The sequence below is a fragment of the Meles meles genome, chromosome 3, assembly GCF_922984935.1.
Source record: "Meles meles chromosome 3, mMelMel3.1 paternal haplotype, whole genome shotgun sequence".
Lineage (NCBI taxonomy): Eukaryota > Metazoa > Chordata > Mammalia > Carnivora > Mustelidae > Meles > Meles meles.
Window position 1 is genome coordinate 112,648,307 of NC_060068.1, and position 27,352 is coordinate 112,675,658.

At 49.1% G+C, this 27,352-nt stretch overlaps 1 protein-coding gene and 1 long non-coding RNA gene across 14 annotated transcripts in view; one reads left to right on the top strand and one right to left on the bottom strand.

The window, feature by feature from the left end:
- The window catches only part of LOC123938779, a 137,577-nt gene that overhangs the window by 66,167 nt on the left and 44,058 nt on the right, over positions 1 to 27,352 (bottom strand). For 2 of the 13 annotated variants that reach the window (XM_046000463.1, XM_046000465.1), the window contains exon 4: positions 13,014 to 14,564. The exons of 4 other annotated variants lie outside the window; for them this stretch is intronic. In XM_046000463.1, coding sequence (XP_045856419.1) covers positions 14,325 to 14,564 — 240 coding nt within the window. In that variant the 3' untranslated portion in view covers positions 13,014 to 14,324. 7 more of the 13 variants (XM_046000464.1, XM_046000477.1, XM_046000475.1 and 4 more) reach the window with 6 other exon arrangements.
- Positions 15,452 to 20,380, top strand: LOC123938782. Its single transcript, XR_006817773.1, has 2 exons — positions 15,452 to 17,677; positions 17,989 to 20,380. It is a non-coding gene; the product is annotated as an uncharacterized LOC123938782 (long non-coding RNA).

Sequence of the window (27,352 nt, forward strand, 5' to 3'; positions counted from 1 at the left end):
AGCCACCCAGGCGCCCCATTATCTGAGGAGTCCTAAAAAGTTGAGAACTCCCTGATTTGTCTAGGGAGGAACTCCCAAACACGACTTGCTCCCCATCACAAGGCAGCTGGGTTCTGGGCACCAGGCCTGGAGAAACAGTGTGGGATAGAACCAGACCTTCCAATCTGTCCCATCACACCCTGCCATGGACCTTGGCCCAGGCCTGATGGGGAGACAGGAACTGTGAACAGCATCTGACACTAACTCATGAGCCAGTCAGTGGCTGAACAAAGCAACATCAATATAATGGGAGCCAAATTTGGGCATAATAGTTGAAGGTCATTCTTGGGGTCTGTCAAAGTTTTTGTGGCTCATTCCTAAGAGTTTTGGCCTAAGCACTAATGGTGGAAACTCTTGACTAAAGAGTCTAGGAGGTCAATGAAAGATCTGTTTTGTTGGAGTTGTGATAACATTGTCATTAAGACCACTTTCCATTGGGGTAAAGTGGCAAATTGGGGCATGGTCATACCAGCTAGAACTCCTATTAAATCTATGGACATTCGGGTACATTTCTGGTTAGTCATAGGCATTTCATTGCCTTACTCCAAAGGTATCACTTTAACTGGGTTGGTTTATTCATTTAGCTCACTTGATAATAGGAAGAAAGAGGTTAATAAGTTAGCTGCCCACAGAGAGGGTCAAGGAGGCAGAAAATCTTCAAGGAAGACAGATACAAACCATACCTTCTTGATAGATAAGTCTTCAACATCTGTCAGTGAGCTGTGTGCAAGATAAGAGCTTCCTCAGATCTCTGGAGGTCTTAGGCAGGCACTGCCGAACACAAGGGAAAGTCCTGGGCCTGGTTAGAGGTGGAGTCTTTTCTCTGGAAGTGAACCCTGCTGGCTGTGGGGGCTGGGCCATGCCCAGCCCGTCATTCTCTGGGACCATTTGGTCTTCTTTCACACTATATGCAGATTCCAAAGTTGTATTCGCAGGATACAGATTTCCTCAGCAGCCCTGTGGAAACACCCAGGGAGCCTTTGTCTCTGTCAGATATAATGTGCTTGCTTAAGTCAGGCACGACTCACCCTCCATGGTGAGGATGCATGAAATTCATTGAACCCCTGCACTGACCTCTTCCCACTAATGGCAGTGGTCACAAGGACAAGAGAACGGGGAGCTGGTGCACTCGCTCTTCCAGGATTAAGCCTACAGGGCAGAATGAGATTTGTCTTTGCCAGCCAGGGTTCTCTTGTGAGGCCAAGTCTAAGGCAGTGCAAGGGCATAGCTGGCCAGCCATGTCTTTTTCTTAGCTCCAGGCAGCTCCCAAGAGACCCATTTCTGCTGATATTCTGGGGGTAGGGATTGTAGAAGCAGCCCCCACTTCTGTAGGCTTAGGGGGGCGGCAGGCCTAGGGAGTCTATGCTAACAGTTTAATTTCAGTTGGGGGATACTAGAGGTAATGAGGCAAGGACACAGGGATTGGGTATAAGAGGAGAGGCAGAAATCCATCCCTCCATCCCTCACCAATGGGAGGAATGGGGAAGGACCTTAAAGTCTGGCTAGGTAATGACAACAAAGGTCTGGGGTGCTCCCTCTGCAGCAGGTGCCAACCCCCGCTCCCCCCACCCCAACACACTATCCTACTGGCGCCTACACCACCTTGTTTGCAGACCAGGTGAGCAAAGCTCAGTTGGTATAGGGTGGTTGCCCGATGACTCAGCTAAAAAGTATGGAGCCTGGATTCCAACCCACACCTGTCTGTGCCCAGTACCCAGATGGCTCCCATAGTATCAGGCTGTCAGCAGAGGAAGAAACTGAGGCCTGGGAAGGACGTTTGCAAGAGCCTGCCTGGGGCAGGACACTAGCATTTGGGGACCCGGAAGGAAGGTGACAAAGGCTGCATCTGTGGTGGACACCATGGGACTCAGCCCCTGCCTTCAGCTCCCCTGCTCCCCCTCTTCCTAGACAATATTGCTCTGCTGCTCCAAGCTCCTGGGCCCCAGTAGGGTAAGGTTTGGCCTGGTCCTCAAGGGAGGAATGCCTCATCTATGCCCTGGAGGCCACCTGCAGTTTTAAGGGGTGGGGCCCTAGGGGAATGGGACATAGACTGGCCTGTAACTTGGCCTCAGGGCAGGGTCAGCTTAGCCACCCCAGCGTGTTTATGAACCTGCTTCCAACTGCAGGGGACTCTGGCCTACTAGGCCTTATCTTGACCCTACGGATCAAAGAGGACGTTTCTGCTGCGCTTCTGTGGGAGAAAGGCAACAAGAACTCTCCTGTTCTCCTGCTCTAAACCACACCCTCTGCTAGGTCCTGGGGTACTCAGCAATCTGAACTCTGGGTGAGTCTATCAGCCAGGACCACTCACAGGTATATCCTCACGTCTAGCCGTGAGACTGGAGTCACCCTATGGCTGTCCTGAGTCTAATCCATCTTCTTGGTCCCTGAGAAAATGCAGCAGCCCTGGCAACTGGCTGTTTCCTACCCTACATCAGGGGGATTCTCAGACCCACTTGTGGGGTTCCTTCAGGAAAAGCTTTTCCCCACCCTCCAGACCCCAGCCTAGATGTCATGGTCCTCAATTCCATTTCTGGACAAATGCTTTGGCCTGACCTGGGTCTCCTTCTCTGTTTCTGCCCTACCACTTCTCACTCACACTGTCAATCCTGAATTGGCCCAGAATTAGAGCAGGTACAGTGAGTTCTTCCACAGCAATTACAAATAGCCACAGTTTTGCTAAGACAGGTGAAGGGATATGCCTGAGATCTTAGTTCAGGAGCTCGACATAAGTGGCCAAGGCCATAGGAGTCTCGGGCGGCAGGTGGTGGTGATTCTGTGCCAGGCTTTTCTGAGAAAGTTGACTTCATGGAATGAGGAATCATAAGGATACAGAGTTGGGGTTTGGGGGTTAGGTGCAGAGAGGGAGGGAGTCATTAGGTAAGAATAGCTATTGCTTTCCTAAAACTAAGAACAATGGAGAAGTCATGTCACATCAGGGTGATGGTGGACTTTGGTGGGGACTGTTGACCTTGCCTGTGGGAGGTGAAGGGTAATTGCTGCCTCTGCTGGGGACCCAGAGCTCTCCTCCAAATGCTCCCTCTGGGCTTTCCAGGGTGGGAAGGAGAGCAGATGTGAGGATGCTGAGAGCCATGTGAGGGCTATGCTGTTAGGTATAGAGCCTGGCACTCCCAAATAAATGGGGGACAGGGCAGGGTAGACAGGAGGGCCTGAAGGGGTGTTCAACTTTCCAAGGCTGGTGACCATTCATCACCATCCTGCTGCCATGAACTAGCCAGCAGCCAGAGTTCTCAGCTTTGGAGACCATCTGCCCCTATTGGGGGTGGATGCCATATCAGGTCACTCAGTAGGACCCCATATTTGGTCTCTGGCCATCCTAAGACACATACAAGGTGACCTGGGGGCCCGCCCTTATCTGATGGCCCCCAAGAGCACAGCCTCACCATCCAGTGCCTGTCCCCTTCCTGTCTGCCACTCCCCTTGCGGTCTGTTGGGTACCCAACAATCTCTCTGACCAGACTGGAAGCTTCCCAGGAGCAAGCAGCTCATCTCCTCTGTAGTCTCAGGGGGCCGAGGTAGGACTGGCTCTTGAGAGCATTTCCTGTAAAACCCTGGGTCAGCATCGGCTTACCTGTTCTGTCCACCGCCCACCTGGCTTCTTTGAGCCCTCCCTTGGGGGACAAGCCCGGCTGGACTTTGGAGTGCAAGGGAGCGGGCTGAGAGCAGGGAGGACAGAGTGGTAGCTAGCTTGACCCCTGCAGTAGAGCCTTGGCCCATGACCAACCAGCAGCCAGGCCACAGGCTCTAGCCCAGGGAGCCACAGGCTCCAGGCCACTGGGTCCCACTGTGTGCAGCACGTCCCATCCACATCCCTCAGCAGGACTGCTGGAGACATGAAGGCAGAGTCATTCATTAGTTTTATAAACAATGTACATGAGTAAAAAGTTTAATTTTACAGAATAAGAAAGACAGGTGAGTGAAGAGACACATTCGTGAAAGCCACCTGCAAGACTCCACCTAGGTAATCAGGCTAGTTTGAGAGACTCCGGTGCAAACACAATTTCTCAGGCCCCCATGCAGGCATTTAGAAGCTCCGTCCCATGCAGACGCAGTCATGGTCTCCGTGTGTGTGACACGTCTGCTGGCAATGGTGCAATTGACTCCCCAGCACTGGCCTGGGGCCCCTCCTCAGCCCACAGGTCTCTCCGCGCCCACATATTGTGCACCGCTTGGCCTCTGAGAGTCCAAAGAGCTGGCTGTCCAGCCTGCAGAGGTAATCTAGAGTAGATTAGCAGGTACAAAGGGCCTTCGATGTAGGGTAGCCAACGGTCCCAGTTCGCTCAGGACCGAGGAGAGGGATTTTCAGGGCTACCACTGAGAAAGTTCTGGGGAAACTGGGGCGAGATGGTCACTGTACTTGGAGAGCCAAAGGCCTTGTCCAACCCCTCTCTCTGTGCACTGCTCACAGGCCATCCTGCTGTATCTCAAAACCCCCAAGAACTTACCAAGCAGCTCTGGGACAGAGGCTCCCTCTAGGCACACCCCCTCCAAGTGTTCCCAAGTGAGGCTCAGAAAAGGAGGGGGGAAAGGGAATGAGTAAGGGCAGACAGGCATCATCCCCTGAGGGAAGATGGCCCTGTGAACCCTGGCTGTCCAGAGCAGCCCAAAGCAGAGGTGGAGGGGCTCCCATACTTAGCCAGCTACCCCTCCTGCCCAAGAGCTGCCCTTAGACCTCAGGGTCTGAGTCATCATAGGCTAGGTTCTGGCCCTAGTTCTTGGAAAATGCAGGGTCTCTGGGTGGGAAGTGCTCAGCCCCCTGGAGCTTTCCACAGCCCTGGTGCACCCAGCCTCATATCCTCCTCCTCTGTGTCCAAACCTGTGCATGTTGCCTGCCTATCTTCTCTCTACCTAAGACTGGGAATAGAGAAGAGAAGGGGAGTCCAGGACAGGATGAGCTGAGTGAGAAGCAGGCAGGTGGGGGGGGGGGGGGAACCTGGGCAGAAAGGACCTCTCTGACACAGGTGGGCATATCCTGACTGTGGTCTGGCCTGTCTATGCCTAAAGATGAGACCTTTGGAGACCAGAGGAGTAGGAGGAATAATGGTCCACAGTGGAATAAAGATGTCCACATCCTAATGCCTGTAATCTGTGACTATGGTATCTTAATGTCAACAGGGAATTAAGGTTGCAAATAGAAATAAGTTTGTAATCAGCTACTTAAAGAGATTATCTTGGATTATCTGGATGGATCCAATGTAGTCAGGTGAGGGTCCTTAAGTGGGGAAGAAGGAGGGAGGAGAGGCAGAACCAGAGAGGTGGTATTATGTGAAAGCCATTGCTGGCTTTGAAGACAGAGGAAGTGACCACAAGCCAAGGAATACAAGTGGCCTCTGAGAAAGTTGTAAGGGGTAAGGAAATAGATTCTCTCCTAGAGCCTCTGGGAAAAGTATGGAGCCCTGATGACATTGGGAGTTTAGTCCAGTGAGACTCGTTTTGGACTTCTGACCTACAGAGCTGTAATTTATATTTTAAGCCACTTAGTTTATGGTACTTTGTGACAGCAGCAATATGGGAAACCGGTTGAGGGAGGCAGTCCCCCCAAGTCCCTTGGTTAGAGTCAGTCTCACAGAGCCCCAGAGTCTCTCTGAGGAAGCCTCTATTCTGTTCTGGGAGTCCCTGAGACTCTAGAGCACTGGGCAGAGAATGGGCCTCCATAGCCTGGGTGGGTCAAGAAGGATACCCAAAGAATAGTGGCTCAGCTGGACATGTCTCCGGGAAACAGCCACCCCCTTGACCCCACTTCCATAATCTCCACCGGTGCTGGCTCTGACCTGTCCTCCCAGGGTGGAGTTCTGTCCTTTCTACACACCCATTATACTTACAGCACCCTTAGTCTTTGGCTTCATTAAGGGAATCCAATTTGGCTCAGAAAAAGCTAGGACTAGAAGGAAAAAAGTTTCGAGGAAAAATCACTAACTTGGATGTCAGCCAGATCTACATCAAGTCCTCGCTCTGCAGCTTACTAGCTCTGTGGCTTCACATGACACCTCTTGTAGCCTCAGTTTCCTCATCTATACAATGGGTGTAACAGCTTTTGTCTTACCTGCCTCACAGGGGGAGGTGACACAAGAGGAAACATGCTGCACCGACACAGACAGTGTTTTTATTAATAAACAATAGCGATAAACCACATATGCCTTTGGATGGAGTGGGTAATCACACATCCTGTGCTGGGGACGGAAGGGAGGGCACACTCATGAGCTCTGCTTTGCCTGCAGGCAGGAGGCTGCACGCAGCCTGGCCTGGAGAAAAGAGCAACACTTGTCTCTGTTGGAGCCCCTGGTTCGGAGCCCCCGTAGACATGAGACACAGCCACCCGGCGGGCGGCATGCTGTCCTACCAACCACCACAGATGATGGCTTTGAGCTTTTTTTTTTTCCCAAAGGAAAATAACTTTCTAGAGTTTCTTTTACATTGAAAACAGCCCCTCCTTCACAGAAAAACACTCACATTTTTATAGGGAAAAAGTAGAATATGAAATTATGCACAATCAGTACGATTCCAATCTAATGACTATTGTAACTTTATGTGGACTACCTACTGGAAGAAACTGGGTGGTGGGATTATAGGTGACTGTATTTATTTATTTACTATTTCCTTAACTTAAAAATGCTCTACAATGACCTCTGATCATTTTTATAGTCAGAAAAAATACATATATGAATATATCAAAAATGCCAGAGACTTCCTTTTATGGGGCTACGAACCAGGGTTGAACCAGCTTCTGCACAGGAGGGAGTCCTGGACGGGATCCCTCCTGTGGGACCCTGTGGGATCCTGGAGACTCAGGACTTCCCCTCCCAGGCCCCCGCAGGCCTTGTGAGACAAGAGGCTGGACAAGTTGCTCTGCAGCCCAAAAATGACGTCACCTTCCTCTCACCCACCCCTGCTCCCTGCCCAGCTTCCAGGGGCTCCTCTGTACCCTGAGAATTCCTCACTCAGGCCTTGAGGTAGAAACCACTCCCCCGCCACAGTCTGCCTCTCCCAGACTCGGCCTGGGAGTCCCTGCCTCCTGGCATGTGCCTAGCTCGCAGGCCGCACTTCTCAGAGCCCTGCCCTTCCTTGAAGAACAAAGCCTGGCTGCCTGTGCAGCCTGCTGGCCCACAGTGACCCCTGCTTCTCTCTGATTCGTGCATAACAGCAGCTCTTGTTTGTTGGCTCTAAATTTCAGTCCACATAGCCAACGTGCTCTCTTTTAATCGCAGACCACCAGCCATGGCAGAGACGAAAATGGGAACAGCGCCCCCTGGAGTTGTGCAGTGTGGGGACCCTATCTGATCCTCCCTGGCCTCTGAGGGATGTATTGTCATCCCTAGTTCAAAGATAATATAACTGAAGCTCAGAAAGGCCAAGTGAAATCACCCATGGTCACATGGTCTGCCACACGTGTGTGGCAAAGCTAGGACTTGATCTCTACTCAGTTCATTTGAAGCTCACTGCTCCTCCCCACCCCCTGTGATGTCCTCTTGAACAACTCCCACATTCCAGCATGGGGGGTGGGGCGGATTGTGAGTGGAACACACAGGGAGCACCCAGTGAATGTCTGGTGCTGACAGTGTTCACAGTGAGCTCCACCAGGGTTTATGATTCAATACCCCAAGTCTTCCCAGAGCATCTGGGAGCAGTGACGGGCCTATTCTGTTCACTGCGATATTCTGGCACCCAGCGATGCCTGACACACGGTACATGCTCCATAAGTGACAAATCCACGACTATTCATTCAAAGAATAAAACAATAAAATAATTAATATGCGCTGGTATCTATGGAGTGCCTACCACAAGCCAGCTCTCAGGGAGCCTCCAGGTGAGCTGAGGGAACAGACAACACTGGGGCAAGGACCATACAGCATGGGTGTAAGCTCACAAAAGTGTCTATATAAATAAAGGTCATGAGAACACCAAAGAAGGAATGGTGATGAGCAGCAAGCCTAAACCCTTCTACCATGTCAGAGACCATATCATCACAGCTTGACCACAGCGACTGCCAAAGCCCATGAAGCCCAATTTCCCATTTGCATCCACGTTCAGACTACATCTGAACTACATACTCTTTGCCTCTCCAGGCTGGACAACTAGAATGCTGAGGGCTAGAAGACAAACAGTTGTAGAAACTGCTGATATTTAGCCCGGAAAGAAAGAGGAGGGTTGTCTGTAACACCCGACGAGCTGTTGGCCAGCGGGCATTAGCCCTGAGTGCCCCCCGAGGGCACTGCTCTAGCTGGCTGGGCTGCCTGTGGATGGAGCAGAGAAGCAGGGAGACTGGTGGGCTGCCTCTCTGGGACCGGATGAGGCCTTACTTCCACAGCGTAACTTGCTCACACAATAAACATTTATTGACTATCATCTCTGGCCTATTTCAGTCTAGAAAAATAAGGATGAATAAAACAAGTGACAACCTTAGGAAATGCCAGTCCCCTAAGTTGACAAAGTCAGGAACCACTGGGTGACCTTCCCGAGTGATAGTGACATGTCAAATGATGTCCTCCAGTCCTACATCACATACCAGTCTTTATCTTCCACTCCCGCCAAGGCCCCTCAGTCTGCAGTAAGAGTTGTAAGTCGGCAACTGGTGTGGCGCTTGAGGAGCTGATCCAGAAGAGGCTGCCGCGGGTACAGCTTCCACTCCCTGCCCTGTCCACTCAGTGCCCTGTTCAGGGCTGAAATGGACACACGTACACCTTTATTTATCATCAAGAAACAGTAATTATGCAGAAAAATGCATAATACATATGTTCAGTGTTTTTAATAACATGTTCTGTTTGGTAAGTATCAAATAGAGAGTAAATATTTGTACAACCGCCACCAGGTCAAGGGATGAAACAATGCCGACTCCCCTCCAAGACCCCCCCATGGGCTCCTCCTCATCACAACACCCCACACTCACGTCTGTGATCATGTCTACGTTGGCTTTTGTGACAGTGATTTCTGTGCTTTTTATAGTTTTACCTTTTCTGCACGTATCCTTAAACAATATATTCCAGTGTTGCCACTGGTTAAACTTTTCCTGGAAGGAATTATACTGGATGGGTTCTTTTGTATGTTTTACTCAATATTATGTTGATGAGAGTTACTCATTACTACATGATTACTATCCAATATGACAGCTATTGCAAGTTGCTGTAGTTCATTCATTTTCACTGCAGGAATGTTGCACAATTTCTCTGCATTCTCAAATGCTGATGGGCATTCGGATCCTTCCTGGTGTTGTGTGGACATTCTCATGCACATGTAGGTAAGAGCTTGGTCAGAGCAGATCCTGAGGAGTGGAGCTGCTGGATTATAGGGTATGTGTATCTTCTTCTTTACCAGATCACCAGACGTACTTTTTAATTCTGAAAAAGTTTCTCGGGGAAATAGGGCTGTCACACCCCAGCATTATCTGCGGTAGAGGAAATGAGGTATGCCTGCCCTTGCAGCTTGATCAGCCCACCTTCCATCCTCAGAATCTCGTCCCCTCTAGCCCAGCCGGCTGTCTTGTGCCGTCCAGTACCCATAGGTCAAGGTCCCTTGGCAGCAGGCTCCACGCCAGCCTCCCTACCTCAGTGATGCAGCTGGGTGGGGGTGAGAGGAGGCTGAGAATGAGGAAGTGGAAACCAAATACGAGGGCCACAGAGAAGTCTGGTTCACAGACCTCAGTGCTTCAGCAGCATACTCCATGGGAGAGGAACATGCAAGCTGCCTGAGCAGCAGCCCTAGAGGCGCCAAGCCCACAGGGGCCAAGGTGGACTACCAAAGTGCACTTTGCCCTTGATTCCTGCATGTAGGTCACTCCAAGCAGCCTTCACTGTGTACCAACACTGTGAGGTACACGTAACCACCCCCGTGTCACAGATGAAGGCACTGAGGCACAGAGACACTGAATGACTGGCGATACAGTACAGCGGTTCATAGTATGGGATCTGGTCCTGTGTAAATTGGGTTTAATTCGAGTCCTCCCTGCTTCCTGATGCAGTCTGGGGTCAGTTAGTTGGCTTCCTTTGGTCTTAGTGTCCCCACCTGTAAAATGGGACTAAGTGACTCACTGGGCTACTGAGTTAAGAAATGAGGTGAAGAAGGAGCTTCGCAGAGTGCCGGCACAGAGGAGGCAGGAGCAGGACTCCAGAATGGGACCTGTGGAGTGCCTGAGACTGACAGCCGGCACATGACGTGTGGCAGGGAGGGGGAAGGAACTGCTCATCCTGGCAAGCAGGTACCAGGCCACCAAGCTGCGGGAGCTGATCCAGGGCTGTGTGTACGAACGGTCAGTGAGGTGCTGGCAGGGTGGACTCTGAAACACAGGCATGCAGGCACCCTTGCCCAGAGCTTCCCACCTACCTGTGGTTGCTGACTTCTGGCACTGATTTGTGACAGGGAGCAGCTGGATCCCTGAGCATGTGGAAGTTTCAGCCTAGCTTCGGTGCCGGCCTCCAGCAAGCCACACTAGCAGGCGGCGCCGTGGCAGCCAATGGGCAGCAAAGCCTGTTGCTAGGGTCACTGGTGAACCTTATTTGGCGACATGGGGCTGACCCTGTATTCACCTCTTAGAACCCTGGGAAACGCCAACCACAGATGTGAAATGAACGTCTCCAAACCACAACTGCATTTCCTTTGAGAAAAGATTCGCTCTCCTCTCCAGCCTGCCTCTCACGGGTTGGATGCCTCTTGTACAATCACTTGCAAGCTCGAGGGGGAAGCATCTGCTACAAACCTGTGCTGGGCAGAGAGAGGGCAGGGGCTAAGGCCCTGTTTTCTGTTCTCACCCTGGCGGCTGCCGACCCCTGCCCAGGCCTCTCTGCACACACCCTGAAGAGTTCCTGGCCCCACTTCCTGTAGCTTTGGGAAGCCGCTGGTTTGAGGAAGACCCAGGGCACACAGGGAGGAAGTTGGCCTGCCTGGGCCCTCACCATCTGCACCGGCCACACCGCTTTGGTGTAGCCTACAGCTCAAACGGTCGGAAGTTTCTGTTTTTCACCTCCCTTTTGTGCATCTCTAGTCTAACATTAAATAAGGGAAACTGTTGCCCCACCCCAGACAAACATGGGAGAGAAGCTGTGCCTTCAGTATTTCCAAAACAATACTCTTTCCTCCTATTTGTACAGCATCTTCGAGTCCAGAGGACCTGTACTCACATACGCCATCTTGTTGGATCCTCGTAAGCCTGACTAAGGTAATAATACTTAAGGATAACGGAGCCCTCACCATGTGTCAGGAACATGATGTAACTCATAGGATCCACTATCCTTGTTCCCAGTTTACTGGAGAGAAAAAAAAGGCAATGAGGGATTCGGTAACCAGCTCAAGGTCACATAGCCTGTGAACAACAGAGCTGGGATTTTATCCCAGAGAGCTCAGTTCCAAAGTCTGCCCCATTATCTTCTGTTCTATTGCTTTTCAAAGCACACGCACAAGAACAGATCCCATTTGCAAGTGAGAAAGTGAGTCTGAGAAGATTGAAAGGGTGTGTGGCCTGAAGTCAGAGCCGCTATCCCTGTCCACATCTGCTTCCCGAGGGCGGACCACCAGCGTCCTGCATCTGCCCCCACCTCCACCTCCTGACGCCCAGGCTAAAAGTGGCCTTTGTCTTTTGGGTAGCCTGGGGAGCCAAATGTTCCGGCCTATCTGGAAGACGCTCCAGAAGTCCATTTGCCAGGCCCTTCAGAGGAGGTGCCACAGGAGATGTCCTGTCTCTGCCCGCAGTGTCAGGAACCTCCTGCACACGCCAGGATAGTTAAGGCATTCCACCGACTGGGGTGTGGGGACCATGAGCAGCAGAGCTGGGGCATCTGTCCTCAACTGATGGCACTCCGAGGGGCTGGGCTGGGGTGCGGTGCAGACCCTTCCCTGGAGCGCTGTCCTTTCCTTGGGCTCCTCAGGCTGCCCTCATGCATCGAGCACACCTTATTGGGCACCTCCAATGTGTCAGGCCCTATTCCAGGGGCACCGAGGACACAACAGTGAGCGATGCAGACCAAATTCCAGGCCTGGCAGAGTTTCGTTCAGGTACGGGAGACAGACACTGGGCAAATAGTCATAAAGACAGCCGAAGAGCACAGGGCTCTAGGAGAGGGTGCAACTTTAGGGTCTTTTTTTTTTTTTTTTAAGATTTTATTTATTTATTTGAGAGAGATACAGATAGTGACAGAGAGCACAAGCCGGAGGTGGGGGGTGGGCAGAAGGAGAGGGAGAAGCAGGCTCCCCGCCGAGCAGGGATCCCGAAGTGGGGCTCGATCCCAGGACCCCAGGATCATGACCTGAACTAAAGGCAGCTGCCTAACCGACTGAGCCACCCAGGGGCCCTAGGGTCTTAATCAAAGAAGTGTGTGGGGCTGGGTATTAGGGCAGCCATTCCCTGAGGTGAGCAATTCGGAGGAACAGAGGGCTGGTGTGGAGTGGTTCTTGGCCCCCATCCCACAGCCCTCCTCTCCTGCAGTCGGTCCCTTGAGGAAATCTGCTGCCAGGAAACCCACTCTGCTGTTGTCGTCCCAGTTGCCCCTGGCCAGTGTCTTTACTGGCAGCTGCTTTAGTGCTGGGAGAGACTACGGTTCTGCACCTCTGAGCCTCGGCTTCACTCAAGCACCTCCATTCCTCATCAGGGTCCTGCATTGTGCAAGTGTGGGAGCCCTGGCAGGCCATGGGGGTGAAGGAAGCCATTGGGGCAAGAAGCTGCTGGTATGACATGTTAGTTCTGAGAAACAGTTTTGGAATGAAACATTTTCAGATTAAACAAGAGCCAGGGTCCTTTCTAAAGCACCTCTGAACTGAGGTTTTCAATATAAATGATGGAATTACATTTTCCTACTGAGGAAACGCTAGACAGACTGAGACCAATCGGCCAGCTCCCGGTATTGGCGCCGTCCAGCCCGCAGGCTGCCCAGGCAGTGTGCGCCGGTTGCCCCTGGCCAGGCTGCTTCCTGAACTACCGCGTTGCCTTCACTAAACATGCTTCTCCCCCATCGGGGACTCTCCCTGTGGAAAAGAAACCCCGGCACTCAGGGTGGTGAGGCTGTGATTTCCAGTTTCATTTTCCAGTTTCCGTTTAGAAGCAGCTCCACTCCCCACGCTCCAGGGTACCTCAGGGGAGTGGAGGCGGGCAAGAGAAGTGTTCCTGCCAGCACGTTTCCTGGGGCTGCCAGGGGGTGGGGACTGGCCGAGCCCCCTGTATAGGAGGTTGTAAAATTCAGGTTCCTGGCTCCCCAGTCTCTGAGGTGGGAGGAAGTTTGGGCCCTTCAGTGGTTCTGATGGGGCGTAAGGACCTTAGAGCACAGCTGAGGTGTGGTCCCATTCCCTCCCCTAGGCTCTTCCCATGGGGAACGCTTGTGAAACTTTGCTCAGCATCCCCCCCTTTCCCTAGCAGGTGCTGAACACATTCCAGACGACCGTTTTCTAGGACTAGAGGTCTACAAGAAGCCAGCCTATGGTCTTCACATAAGCTCCTCCCTTCTCCATATCCCAAGTTTCTCTTTAAGATGTCACTTTGTAACAGGCATTAATAGAAATGAAGCAAGCAAGAAAAAAAAAATCTATTGAGACTTAGGTTCTTTCTTTCAGTTCTTTGTTCCATTTATTTGCAATTCATAGCCTATTTAATTCCAAAAAGGCTGTAAGGACATTTATATCTGTTTTTTGTTTTGTTTTGTTTTTTGCCCTGACTGTGTCTGTGTCTGTATGTGTGTGTCTGCGTGCATGTGTGTACGTGAGGTGGGCCTTCTAATGTACGCTTGCCCTAGTTTGACCTTGGAGGGAACAGGTGGTGAGCTCCCCAAGCCTGGCAGATGTAGACCTTTCCTAATCTCTAGGGCAAATTTGTTCTTCAGTGTTTCTAGTATCAGTTTTTGATCAATCATTAATCAAAGTTGCAATAAAAAGATAATCTTCTCAGGACTAGGCCGTAAAAATCCTGGTCGAAACCTTGAATAAACCCTTCCGTGGAAGCCTCAAAGTCAAGAGAGAAGGGTCTTACGTCTGTGGCTGGATTTGGAGGCAAAAAAAGTCACCATCTCTAATCAAGGGGTATAGACATGAACTTCAGTCACCTGAGTGGCTGGGGCCTCTTGCTTCATTTTTCGTTGCTGATGAAGCTGGCCACGCCCTGGCTCTTAGACCAGGTGGCAGAGGTAGGAACAGAGGCTGTAGCTGGGCCCAAATGTGGGAGCTTGGGGCCACATCCATAGGACATGACAGTGTGATAAGGCTCTGGGGCCAGGCCGAGGGCTGTGGAAGCAGGGCAACCACCACAGCCCACCCACTAGCTGACGTGGTGGAGGGAGCCCCTCTTCCTGAGAGCTTCATTCATTCCTGCTGACTTGGAGCTCTGCAGGGCATGGTGGTGCCTGGGATGGAGCAGGAGGGCCACTTCTCATGGGAGGAAGAGAGGAAGCAGTTGCTCCTCTGCAGGGCCCAGCTGGGGTCAGAGGGTGTGGGGCCCTTACTCCTCTCACAGCTCCTTCACAGTGGAGAGGGAGGGTGTGCTCTTTGGGGCACGAGGTCACAGGCTCCTGGCAGACTGCAGAAGTCAGATCTACAGGCTAGAATCAACAGGGATAATGTGAGGCTCAGCACTAGGTCCAAGAAGCAAGCACAACAAAGCAGAGCACAGGGACCTGGGCAAGTGCAGGCCAGACCAGCAGACTCAGGGGTTTAGTAGCTGGTGGCTTTTGCAGGACCCATAACAAGTGCATTGTACAAGAAGCCAACATGCTCATATGGATCCATCTAAGATGTGGAAGCTGAGAAAGGGCAGAGGCACTTGCTGTTCTCTCCGAACCTTCCCAACTCATGACTGGTCCCACTCTTGTACCGTCTTTTCAGGAACACAGAGGAAATGGGCATTTTCAGAGAACTGTCACCCTGGAGGTGCAGGGGGGTGAAACTGGGTGTGAGAAATTATTCCAGGCTGATGACCAGGACAGGGATAGACTTGTTCTGGGTGGCTCAAAGGGAGGAAACGGCATCAACCGGAACAGCTGAGAGATGCATGTGAGGAAGAGACTTCCCATAGGTTGAATGGGGTCTCCGAAGATAGAATAATATACACACACACTTTTTTTTTTTTTTTTTTTTTTGAGAGAGAGAGATAGAAAGGAAAGAGATGAATAGAAAGGTACACATCTCAGTTTTAACAGTGGCTATCTCTAGCTGGTAAGATTTAAATTTTTTCTCCTTGTGCTTACAAATGGTTTCTAAAATGTTCATAATACACACAAATTACTTTTTTTTAAAAAAATGCAGTAAAACATACACACATAAAATTTACCATTTTCACCATTTTTTAAAAAGTTTTATTTATGGGGCGCCTGAGTCGCTCAGTCAGTTAAGTGTCTGCCTTCAGCTCAGGTCATGATCTCAGGTTCCTGTGATCAAGCTGATGGTCAAACTGATGGTTGTCAGGCTCTTTGCTCAGTGGGGAGCCTGCTTGTCCCTCTTTCTTTGCCCCTTCCCCTGCTCGTTCGCTCTCTCACAAATAAAATCTTTAAGAAGAAATACACACATACATAAAAAGTTGTATTTATTTAAATAATCTCCACACCCATAGTGGTGCTAGAACTCATGACCTTGGGATCAAGAGTCACACGCTCCTCCAACTGAGCCAGCCAGGTGCCCCATTTCAACCATTGTTAAGTGTGCAATTTAATGATGATAAGCACATTCACCTTGTCATGCAGCCACCACTACCATCCAGCTCCAAAACTTTTTTGTTGTCCTCAACATAAACACCAAACTCATTAAACTAATTCCCTCTTCCCCTCACCAGCAGCCACTTTTTACTTTCTATTTCTATGTATTTGACTACTCTAGCTACCTCATATAAATGAGGGACAATACAATATTTGTCCTTTTGTGTCTGGCTTATTTCATTTCTTAGCATAATATCTTCAAGGTTCATCCAGATGAACCCATGTGGGAGAGTTTCATTCCTTTTTAAGACTGAATAATATTCCATTTTGTATATATACTACATTTTGTTTATCCATTCATCTGTCAATGGACATTTGGATTGTTTTCACTTTTTGGCTATTGTGAATAATGCTTATATGAAAACAAGTATAAAAACACCTCTGAGTTCTTGCTTTCAATTTTTTGGGTATATATCTAGAATTAGAATTGCTGTATCATAGGTAATTCTGTTCAATTTTTTTCTGTCAAATATTCATCACGTAATAACTCTTAATGAACATTAGTTTTGAACTGAGAAATTACACCAATATCATTCAAGTACTGATCAATTATAGCAGTTTTCTCAACCCTTTTGAGAGAAAGAAAATTGTGTCTAAGAAAAGAAAAACATCACTATACACATTATTTACACACAAACAACTGTATACACTCATTATTTAGGGAAAAATTTTCTAACTGAATTAGGGTTAACAAAAAAAAATAACATTTTCAAAATGCTTTAGCAAATTGCTATCATCACTAAAACAAGTCAGGTGATTTTATTTAAGATTGAAGCAGAATCTTCAATGACGGCAGATATGACGGCAGAATAGATGTTAAATATTGAAAGAGAAGCAGATAAATTTGTGGTGTCTGAAAATTATTGATTAGAGATCGTAACAATAGATCTAGGAAGTTCAGAATTTCTTAGACAGCCTAAGTTAATTCAAAGAAATGGACATGCCGATACTCTGAAAAATTCACCAATTCCGAGAGCAGGAATCAGGAATTATTTCTACTTTTCTCCTGGTTTCTTATACTCTGTGCCATTTTCTTGGTATTACCTTATAAGTTCTCATAGTTGAATAATAGCAAGGATTTCTTTGTAACTTTCATTTAAAGAGCTCTTTCTACATCACAGGCACTATTCTCAGAATGTTTAGTATTTAGCATGTCTGTCTACGCTTGCTGCCTCCTTTTTCTGTTTAATTTTTTTTTTAAGATTTTATTTATTTGAGAGAGAGAGAGAGAGAAACAGTGAGTGAGAGAGCACAGGCAGGGGGAGAGGGAAAACCAGGCTCGCCACTGAGCAGGGAGCCTGATGTGGGACTTGATCCCAGGACCCTGGGATCATGACCTGAGCTGAAGGCAGATACTTAACCAGTGGAGCCACACTGACACCCCTCTATGTTTAATTTTTTTCAGGAAACACCATACAATTTTCCACAGCAACAACACCATTTTACATTCCCACCAGCAATGCAGAGTTCTAATTTCTCCACATTCTTGCCCCTACTTGTTATTTTCTATTTTTTTGATACTAGCCATCCTAAAGGGTATGAAGTCGTATTTCATTATGGTTTTGATTTGCATTCCCCTAATCCAAATTACTTATTTTTAATCCAATTCTGTCTAAATCAAATCCTGAATCAAAGCTTTTGTCCTTTATTTCTTAATAATATGGAACTTTCTCCCTTATTTCTCTCATCTATACTTATTCTTTGCATAATTTTATTCTTGTAAATTGTGTTAAATGCACATAGCATAGATTTTACCATCTTAACCATTTGTAAGTGTACCATTCGGTATTCTTAAGTAAATTCACATTGTTATGACCTAATCCAAATTACTTTCATCATGATAAAACGAAACAAAAGTCTATTAAAAAAAAAAAGCAAGCAAGCAATGATTCTCAGCCCAAAGACGTTCACACACATTCGCTCGGTCTTGGCAAGAGTTTACATTCATCTACTAAGCACCTCCGGTGAGTGCTCTGGGCTCTATGCTGGGTGGGGGACTCAGGGGAGCATGATCTGGGTTCTGCTCTTGGATTTCATCCTCTGCGCAGAGCAGTTATAACCAAGACTGTTCTGGGCTGAAAGGGCCACCCTGTTGGGTGATGCAGTGTTGAGAAGGTGGTACAGATGTGGTGACATGTGGGCTGAGCCTCGAAGCACACGTGGACATTTGCGTGCAGAGAAGACGTGGGCCGTGCTATCGGGCTATGGCAGAGCTTATCCCCACCGCCATTCCATGAGCTCTTGTTAATAATTAATGTCTGTCTTCCCTCCTCAGCTGGAAGCCTCATGAGAGCAGACCCAGGGGGACTTGTGTGTGAAGCCCAGCACAGGCAGGGGTCAAATGAATACCGTGAATAAGTCCTGAGGAGGAGGAGAGAGGAGCTGTCTCTTTCCAGAGTCTTGGCTGGGAGAGGCAGAGAGCATGGCTGGACTGTGTGGGGAAGGGGGGAGGGAAGCATGACACAGACAGTTTGGCGGGAGCACATCAAACACCGCACCATGGCAGCCAGTAGATGAGAGCGTGAAGACCCAGGTTTGAGAGAACTGAAGGGCAACGTTGCTGGGAGAGGGCTCTGGTGAAAGGGGAGAGGTTGGGATGCACATTCAGGGGAAGGAGAGGGGTCTCTGTTTTTATGAGACTCAGATGGCCAAAGACAGAACATGTCGGTTGTTGGCAAGGATGTGAAGCAACCGGAACACTCGCGCACCGCCACAGAGAGGCTTACCATCCCAGGCTGCAGGCTGCACCCTGGTCATTGGGCGATGTGGACTACCGTTTGTGCCAATCAAGAGAACACCGACGTCTGTACTTAGACCACCAGACACAAAAAGTTCTGTGTCCAGAGCAATTTCCAAGATAGGCCTGAATCCACGCAATGCGGCACAACAGGGAGTCCAGAGCTGATTCTGTGCTCACAGGTCTCCCATATGTCAACTTTGCCCACGTGCCTCCATCTCATGTCACACCGCCAGCAGGACTTCAGTCAACAGAAGGTGGATTGTGCTCTTTTCAAAGAGCGTATGGACGGACACTGGCAAGGCTGTCGCCCTGCTTCCCGAGCTCTGGATACCATGATGAATTCCATCAGGGTGTTGGGATCCCTTTTGCCTAAGGGGCCTTTCTGCACACCCATCCTAGTACCCTGCTGGAGGTCTCATTCAGACTCACTGCACAGAGCTCCTCACCCACCAGACGTGGGGCACGTGTGCCAACGGGGAACCCACAAAGGGTAGCTCTGCTTGACACCTGCACAGCTCCTGTCTGAGGGAAGGAAAATGCTGACTTGGTGTATGGTCCATATTTTTATTACATCTTCTTTTCAAGTTGGAGGTTGTTGTCACTGAGTTACCAAATGCCATTCTACCCACTGTTGGGGAGCAGAGATAGGTGCTCAGCAGTGCCCAGGGACAGAGTGCAGTCCAGAGTGGGGATGTGATGAGCCCGATGACACAGCATGTCAGTACAAAGCAGCATGCAACCAGAAGCCCCACTGCATGGTCTCCCTGAGTGCTGCACAAGCTCAGCAGGGTGAGGGGCTCACAGGGTGGGGTAGCCAGGGAAGGTCCTGGCGCAGGGCCCCAACAGTGGGGAGCAGAGGACAAAGGAGATCATCACAGGTAAGAGAAACAACAACAGGGACCTCTGTGCAAACGTGCAGAACTCAAGACCTGGCCAGTCTTGGACCCATGTGGGAGAGCCTCACTGGCTGCCCTTTCACCCAGGACAAAGGCCACAGGTGGCAGGCCTCCCTCAGCCCCACCCAGGCCCCTGTAACACATGTTTCACTGTCCCCGGCTGACCACAACCCCCACATGAGCTGTGTCCTGTTCGTGCTGGCCCAGAAACTGGGAAGTACCTGGCACGTGGCCCCTCCACTTCCTCCACATGATTGCCTGGGGTTCTGGGGGGGTCAGTAAGGGATCATTTTTGTGGTCAGGAAATGTCTGTGGCAGCTGTGGACACCACAGGCCCTCTCTGGGTCCTTCTGAAGTGGAGGCTACATTCCCAGAGAGTCACAACTGCCTGAACTCCAGCTCCAATCACTTGCTTCTTCTAGGTAGGCCCATCTTGGTGGGGGCAGGGGGTGTAAAGGTCACTGTGCCCTAGGTTCATGAAGTTCCCTCAGGTCCAAAATACTCTGAGTTCAAGGGCAGGATGTCGAGAAACAGAGCAGCAGATACTCACTTGTGGTTTAGTTCAATGGTTTTCAACCTTGGCTGCACACAACAACCACCTAAGGAGCTTCTTAAAAATACTGATGTCCAAATACTTCAACAGACACTTTGCAAAGAGGGGATCTAAATGGCTAATAAACATAAGAAAAGGTGCTCAACTGTACTAGTCATCAGGGAAATGCAAATGAAAACCACACTGCGATATTACACACCCACCAGAAAGGCCAACATGAAAAAGATACAAAATACCAATTGCTGGCAAAGATATGAAGCAACCAGCACTCTCACACATTGCTGTAGGGGTGCAGATGGGTTCGGCCACTTTGGAAAATCATTTGGCATAAGGTAGGAAAGTTGAACGCATTCATATCCATACGTGCCTTAGCAATGCCACTTCTAAGTAGGCACCCAAGGGACATGCATACAAATGTGCTCCGAAAGACACCACTGGAATGCTCATCGGAGTAGTAGTCCTAACCCCAAACCCCAAACAACAATCCAAATACCCAAATACCCAGCAACAGTGGTATCCATATGGTGGAATTCTCTATAGCAATGAGAACAAACAGACTACAGCAACTATAAGCCACAGCTCGCATGAATCTCACACACACAGTGTTGAGCGGAAGAATCCAGACACAAAACCCCAAATACCATATGATTCCCTTTATATAATACAAAGCTTGAAAACAGGCAAGACTCATTTCTACCGTTAGAAGTGAGAATGGTGGTTACCTTTTGGAGCAACAGGGGACGTTGTTGATGCTATGCTTCTTGACCTGGACGCCAGTTACTTCAGCTAACCGAGTTCACGGAGTTAAAATTTGAGATTAACACCTTGGGTTTGTTGTGGTGGTGCTGATGCATGTATGTGATCCTTCAACACACACTTAGATTTCTTTTTTTTTAAACCCAGATCAATTCAGTTGGTATTGTTGGAGTGAGAGTGAGGTCCAGGCATCAATATTTTTTAAATATCCTTGGTAACTGCAATGCCCTGCCAGGATTGAAAGCCACTGGTTTAATTTCTTGGGAGGAGGAGATCTGCTCAGGGGCTTCACGTGGTCCTGACCGAAGGCACTTCACAGCTGGGGTGCGACACTGGGTTGGGAAGAGGTCCATCTTGGCTGAGGTGAGCAAGCCTCGTGCATGGGCAGAGGAAGTGCAGCCGCACGCTGTTGCAATGTGCTTCTTCCCTGGCAGTGTCTGATGAAAGCTGGTTGCATCAGTCTGTCATGGTGTGTGTGGCAGCGAGGTGGACCCCAGCCCCGCCCCAGAGAGGTGACTGGTCACACAGCTGCTGCAGGGCCATTTACAGAGATGAGGCAGCTAGACTTCCCCAGGATATTACCCAGACCAGAGGCACTGCTGAGGATGTGACGTTGGGGAGGGAGCAGTGTTGGCCCCATGGATGTCTGTGTTTGTGGCTAACAGTCAACTCTGGGTTCCAGAGGATACCTAAATTCCCTCGCCTCTGGGTCCAGATTAGGAACTTGCAACATCTTGCTGAGGACTGCAGCGTGCTGGGTTCAAGGGCCCAGGCTAAGAATGTTCCTTCCTCTCTTTGTGGTTAGAGGCATCCATCCCAGCAATGGCTACCTCTGGCATACTCTCGTCCACTATGGGCAGCTTGGACAGGAAAAGACAAGACACGGGCTTACAGCCTACACGGGAGCTCTGTCCTCCTGGGCCTCATCCCTCATGTGCGCAAACCATGAACCTTCTGCTGTGGGAAGGACTCTGCTTCTCTCAGAAGCTTCCCCCAGCCCTCTGGGCCCTCTACCATCCAGCCGCAGGCTGCCCCTATGTCCGTGTTCCTACATGTCTGCCTCACGGCATCATGTCTGCAGAATAGGAGTGAACAGAAAGGAGCCTAGGGCCTCTTGCAGCTCTGCTGGGTGGGACGCTGGGCGGTGGTGCGGGGTGGGGGGACAGCTTGACTGAGCTTCCTTGGCCAAGGGACACAGAGTGGCGTGGGCTGGAAGAGGACAAGCTAAACTGATAAAGGCTACATCACTGGAAGGTAGCCAGGTTAGAAACAAATCTGTCTTCAACTGTCTAGTCTCCATTCCCAAAATTAAAAAAAAAAAAAAAAGAAAAAAAGAAATCCGTGGAAGTAAAAGAAGCATGAATAAGGAAGCTGGGGTGTAAAGACAGGAGTGTCTCTCCACTGAAGCTGTCACTCCCCACTTACCTGGCTTTGGTCTCCACCCTGGGAAATGGGGGTGATGCCCCAGGCCTTTCCTCCCTGCCCAGGAGGGCTGAGGGTTTATGGCTGTGCTGGAGTAACCCATGGGACACTGTGCCCAGGGCTGTGCCTGTGCTGTCCCTGGCTGGGGCCTCCCCGCCCATGTGCCATCTCACCTCCCTCATCTGTGAAACACCATGCAGCCAGCCCTGCCAGCTGGGGAGCCACTACCCCTTCCTGTCATCACCTTTACAAAGCACTGATGAAATATTTCCTCTTTGTGCTTCAGGAAATGGGTGGCCAAGAAGAGTACTTGATTCTACTTTTTCCCTAGAGGTATGTGTGCTTCAATGGACTGTACAAATCCAACCAAAAACTGAGGCCTGACCTGCCCAGGAGAGGAGGAGGCAAGAGAATTCAGAGAGCATTCCAGCAGGGGAGTCGTGCAGGCTGATCCGGAGGTGGCTCCGGATTACCAGTGCTCCTCCTGGGTGTGAGATGTGACCGGGACCTAGGCTGTGGGCCTGTCTGGGCTCCAAGTCATCCTCATCCAGGGAACAAGCACATGTTATTCCTCAGAGCAAAAGCATCAAGGAGGCCACTGAGCTGGAAACACACAAGCTTAGTGGGTCTCACCTAAGGGACTCCTCATGTCAGATATAGGGGAATCCAACCCAGACATGGCCCCCAAACCTACACTTCACTTTAGAGACCCAACAAGGATCTGTTGTTCAGGAAGATATTTCTTCATTTTCTGAAACTGTTGATGTTTTCCAGTCGGCCGTATAATTTCTGAAAGTCATCATATACTCTCTCTCCTGGTTTCCTTTTATTGACAGGTTTATTTTCCTCCTCAAAACACTTTAGTGAGTCATATTCCCCCATATGGAGAAGTCACTAATCCAGTACCTTCTAACGTGCATCATAGTTAAAAACTTGAAAGTGAATTTTTAAAAGCCCCTGTGTAGTCCTGAGATGTCACAAAGCTCATACAAAGAACTGGGAAGATCTCTCTCAGGGACTATTCTTATTTTAGATGCAAATGAGAAAAACTTTCTGTATCGTCAGAGTCCCAGTGGGAAACAGATGCGTGCTGCCCAGGTAACCGAGGAGAGCTTATATACATCCACGGTGAGCAGGACTAAGGAGAAGGACAATGGGAAGAGAAGCCTCCTAGAGCCAGCTACAGCGGTGGAGCTGTTACCTCCAACATGAAGGGAGAGGTTAGTGGAATCTACACAGGGCTGGAGGAGAAGGCTACTGTAGGCGTTGTGGCTTTAGAGTGAAGAACCCAGATCCTCCTGACCCAAGCATAGCAAGGGAGGTAACTGGGGGGATAAAGTACCCTAAAGCACCCTGCCATTATTCTCCAAACCCCCAGAGGGGTCTTCAGTTGGCCAAATCCAACTGGAAGCAAGTACCATGGAGCCAGGTTGAGGCAATCCACAAAAGTTGAATGCAGGAAGGAGTGAGGAAGGGTAGGCAGGAAATAGGTAGGAGCAGGGCCATGGCAGGGACACCCTGAACAGCCATTTGGTTTAGTCACTCTGGAGGAGTAGATTGAAAGTTCATGTGCTGGGTGCCTGGGTGGCTCAATTAATTAAGCCACTGCCTTTGGTTCAGGTCATCATCCCAGAGTCCCAGGATCGAGTCCCATATCGGGCTTCCCCTGCTCTGCAAGGAGCCTGCATCTTCCTGCCACTCCCCCTGCTTGTGCACTCACTCTCTCTCTCTCTCTCTCTCTCTCTCTTGCTGTCAAATAAATAAATAAAATATTAAAAAAAAAAAGAAGAAGAAAAGAAAGTTCATGTGCTATAATGTGGCACCCTCACTACAAATGAATGGGATGAGAGGCAGTCCAAGACAGAGATGACCATGAAAAAAGGCTGAAGGGATTTTTTGCACAGTGATCCCAGTCCCCATCATGCAGGGATAAATTGGTCTACTTAGCTTCATAATTCCAAGGTAAACATGAACATTCATAAAGATGACTCTGAATTAACAGCAAAGAGTTAAATGTGGTCACTGCATTGGAATTGTAGAGTCGCTATATTGTACACCTGAAACTAATATTACACTGTATGTTAACTGACTGGAATTTAAATAAAAACTTAAAAAATAAATGAAAATAAATTTAAAAAAAGAAGAAAGAAAACGGTATCAACCTTCAAGTGCAAGGGAATGGTAAAGGAGACATGGGTGGATGAGATTTGAGTAGCCTCCAGGAAGAGAGAAAGCAGACAGAGGAATGAGGGCTGGCCTGGAGGAAGCTAGTCTCCTAGGGCCCACGGACAGGGCTACTGACAGGAGGCCAGTCCCTTCACCCCCAGAACGCTGGATGAGCTCAGACCTCAGGGAAATTAGTCATAATGATGGTGGGAGTCAGGCATAGGAGTCAGTGGGGTAAGGAACCAGGTAAATCCTTCTCGATCCTACTCCACGTTCTGCCTCATGGAGCAGGAGACTAAAGATTCTGAACATGAGAGATGGAGGCAGAGGAGACGGTAGATGAACACAGGATGCAAATGGGTGACAAAGACAAAGTCTGAAGACTGAAGAGTGAGCTTCAAGGCCTCCACGCCTCACATCTCATTCTGGAGTGGGGTGAATTTAAGACATAGCTGCAAATTTTTTCGACACATTTTCCATTGAGAAGTGGGTATCAGTCCCTTCCCCTGAATCTGGGGGTACCTTGTGACTGCAGTGGTAAGTGAAGCCATGTGACTTCCAAGACCAGGCCATAAAAGGCCATGCAGTCCCCACATTGCTTGCTGGAGCATTCACACCAGAGCTCGAGCTACCACGAAAGATATCCAGCTACTAGGCTGGATGCTAGGGACGCCATGTGCAGCCTCTCTGGTCACCAGTCCCAGCTGAGCCCAGGCTTCTTGCTATCCCTGCCAAGGGGAGGGAGAACCATCTGGAAAGTGGATCCTTCAGCTCCAGCTGTTCCAAATCCCAGTGACTCAAGCCTTCGGTCATTTCAGTCACCCCAACCTGGGCTCCAGACATTGTGGAGCTGTGCCTTTTCTGAATTCCTGACTTGTAGAATAATAAAATGGCTGTTGTTTATGCTGCTAAGTTCTGGAGTGGTTTATTATGCAGTCATAAGTAATGGGAACAAAGAGTCAGAATGCTTCTCTGGAGAAGTGGAATGGCTTAAGTAGTGGTTCTTAATGGGGTGATCTTGCCACCCAGGGGACATTTGGCAATGTTTATAGACATTTTTCGTTATCACAAGTCTAGAAAAGGCATCTGGGGGCTGAGTGATACTGCTAAGCATTCTGCAGTGCACAAGAGCCCCTGACAACAAGGAATTATTTGTACTAAAATATCAATAGCTCCAAGGTTGAGAAACCTAGCTCTAGAGAACAGAGTCTGACATTTAGAGGCTTGTTAATGAAAAGACCAGCTTGCTCCCTATAGCAAAGCCCCAGCTGATACATTGTCCCCAAACATACAGTTTAATTCAGGTTTTTATTGCTCCATTCATAAGTATCAACATACAGCCAGGACATCTGACATTTGAGGAATACCTCCAACATGAAAGACAGAAAACAAACATGCAAAAAGCAGCTAGGAAGAAACAAAGATAATAAAGAGAATAGAAGAAAATAAAAACAAAACAAATAGAAGAAAAATAAACAATGCTTTCATAGAGGTAAGAGATCAAGAGTATATCCATAAAACAAGAATGTGATTATGAAAAAAGGCACAGAAGACAAGAATGAATAACAGTATATTAAAAATATAAAAGCCAGGGGCGCCTGAGTGGCTCAGCAGGTTAAAGCCTCTGCCTTCAGCTCGGGTCATGATCCCAGGGTCCTGGGATTGAGCCCCGCATCGGGCTCTCTGCTTGGCTGGGAGCCTGCTTCCTCCTCTCTCTCTGCCTGCCTCTCTGCCTACTTGTAATCTCTATCTGTCAAATAAATAAATCTTAAAAAATATAAAAGCCAAAATTAAAATATCAGCAGCAAGGTTGGAGGATAAAGTCAAGTAAAGTTGCCCAAGAAAGGAGACCTAAGGGCAAAGGGCAGGGAAATAGAGAAAATATAAGAAAATCAGAAGGGTAAATCCAGTAGGTCCAACAGGTAAAACAGAAGGGAGAAAATTATCAAAGATACAAGACTTTTCCCCCACACAACACACTACTTAGCTCAGCAGTGAAGAATACCTCTACATTCACTACTGAGTTAACCAAAAATCATGTTATATTCTTACTGGGAGATGGCGGAGAACTGGAAATGACTTTATAGGAAGCTCAATTCTTATCTCCCACAAGTCAACAGATGTCTAAAATTGGTAAATCAAGAAATAACAGTGTAAGCAGAAATAGAAACTAATGAAAGAGTTGAAAGAGGCTATCTCTAGAGAGAGCAGGACTGAGGAAGCTAAGGGAGAAGGTTTTTATTCCCAGCCTCTCTGTACTGTTCATACAGAAACCATATGCCTGCATTATTTTGATCAACATGATAAAACAGAAATTAATTAAAAATGAGTACAATGAAAAATTGCAATGCAATGGGATTAAGTCTGATTATTTGGAGAAGTCACTTGCATGGATGAGCCATGCCCCGAGAATGCTGAATAAATTGGCACCTCCTTAACGTGGAAGAGTTTCTCCTCCTAATCTCACTGGCCAGTGAAGGCAGTTGGCATGTGGGGGTGAGGGCCGGAGCCCACACAGCAACCCAGGGGCGGTCACCAGTCACTGGCTCCCCTTCCCAGCAGGTTGTATTGACTGAGGAGACCCTGCTCTTGAGTGTGGATCTGGCCAGGGAGCTAAAGAAGAGAGGAGCTAGTCATTCTTTGAGGAACTGAGGAACTCCCTAGGACTTCCTGCCTCTCCTGCTCTGGGCCTGGACAAGATGCTGGTTTCTGAAGGCCCAGGGCCCCTCCGCTGATGTGCTCTGCTGCCAGAGCTGATTGCACACACTCATTGCCATCTCATGGGACAGATGGGCCTTGAGTCACCGTATCTCCTGCCAGGAGAGCCCCAGGAGCTCCCCAGGAGGGGCCAGAGTGGGGAACATGCCTGTAGCAGCTTGAGCCTTACCTCTGAAGTGCATCTTCTTGGGCACCAGCCCTCAGGCCCAGCAGTCCTTCCAGTTCTTTCCTTCACCCACTGCCCTTCTTCCTCCTCCTCCCTCCCACCTCTACTCACCCAGGCTGCACAGCGGGCTTGCCTGCCAAATGCATGGCAGGTTTTCTTTCTTTTAACCTTTTCAATTGTTACTTCCTTTTTAAAATTACACCTTCATTAAATAAGTAACAT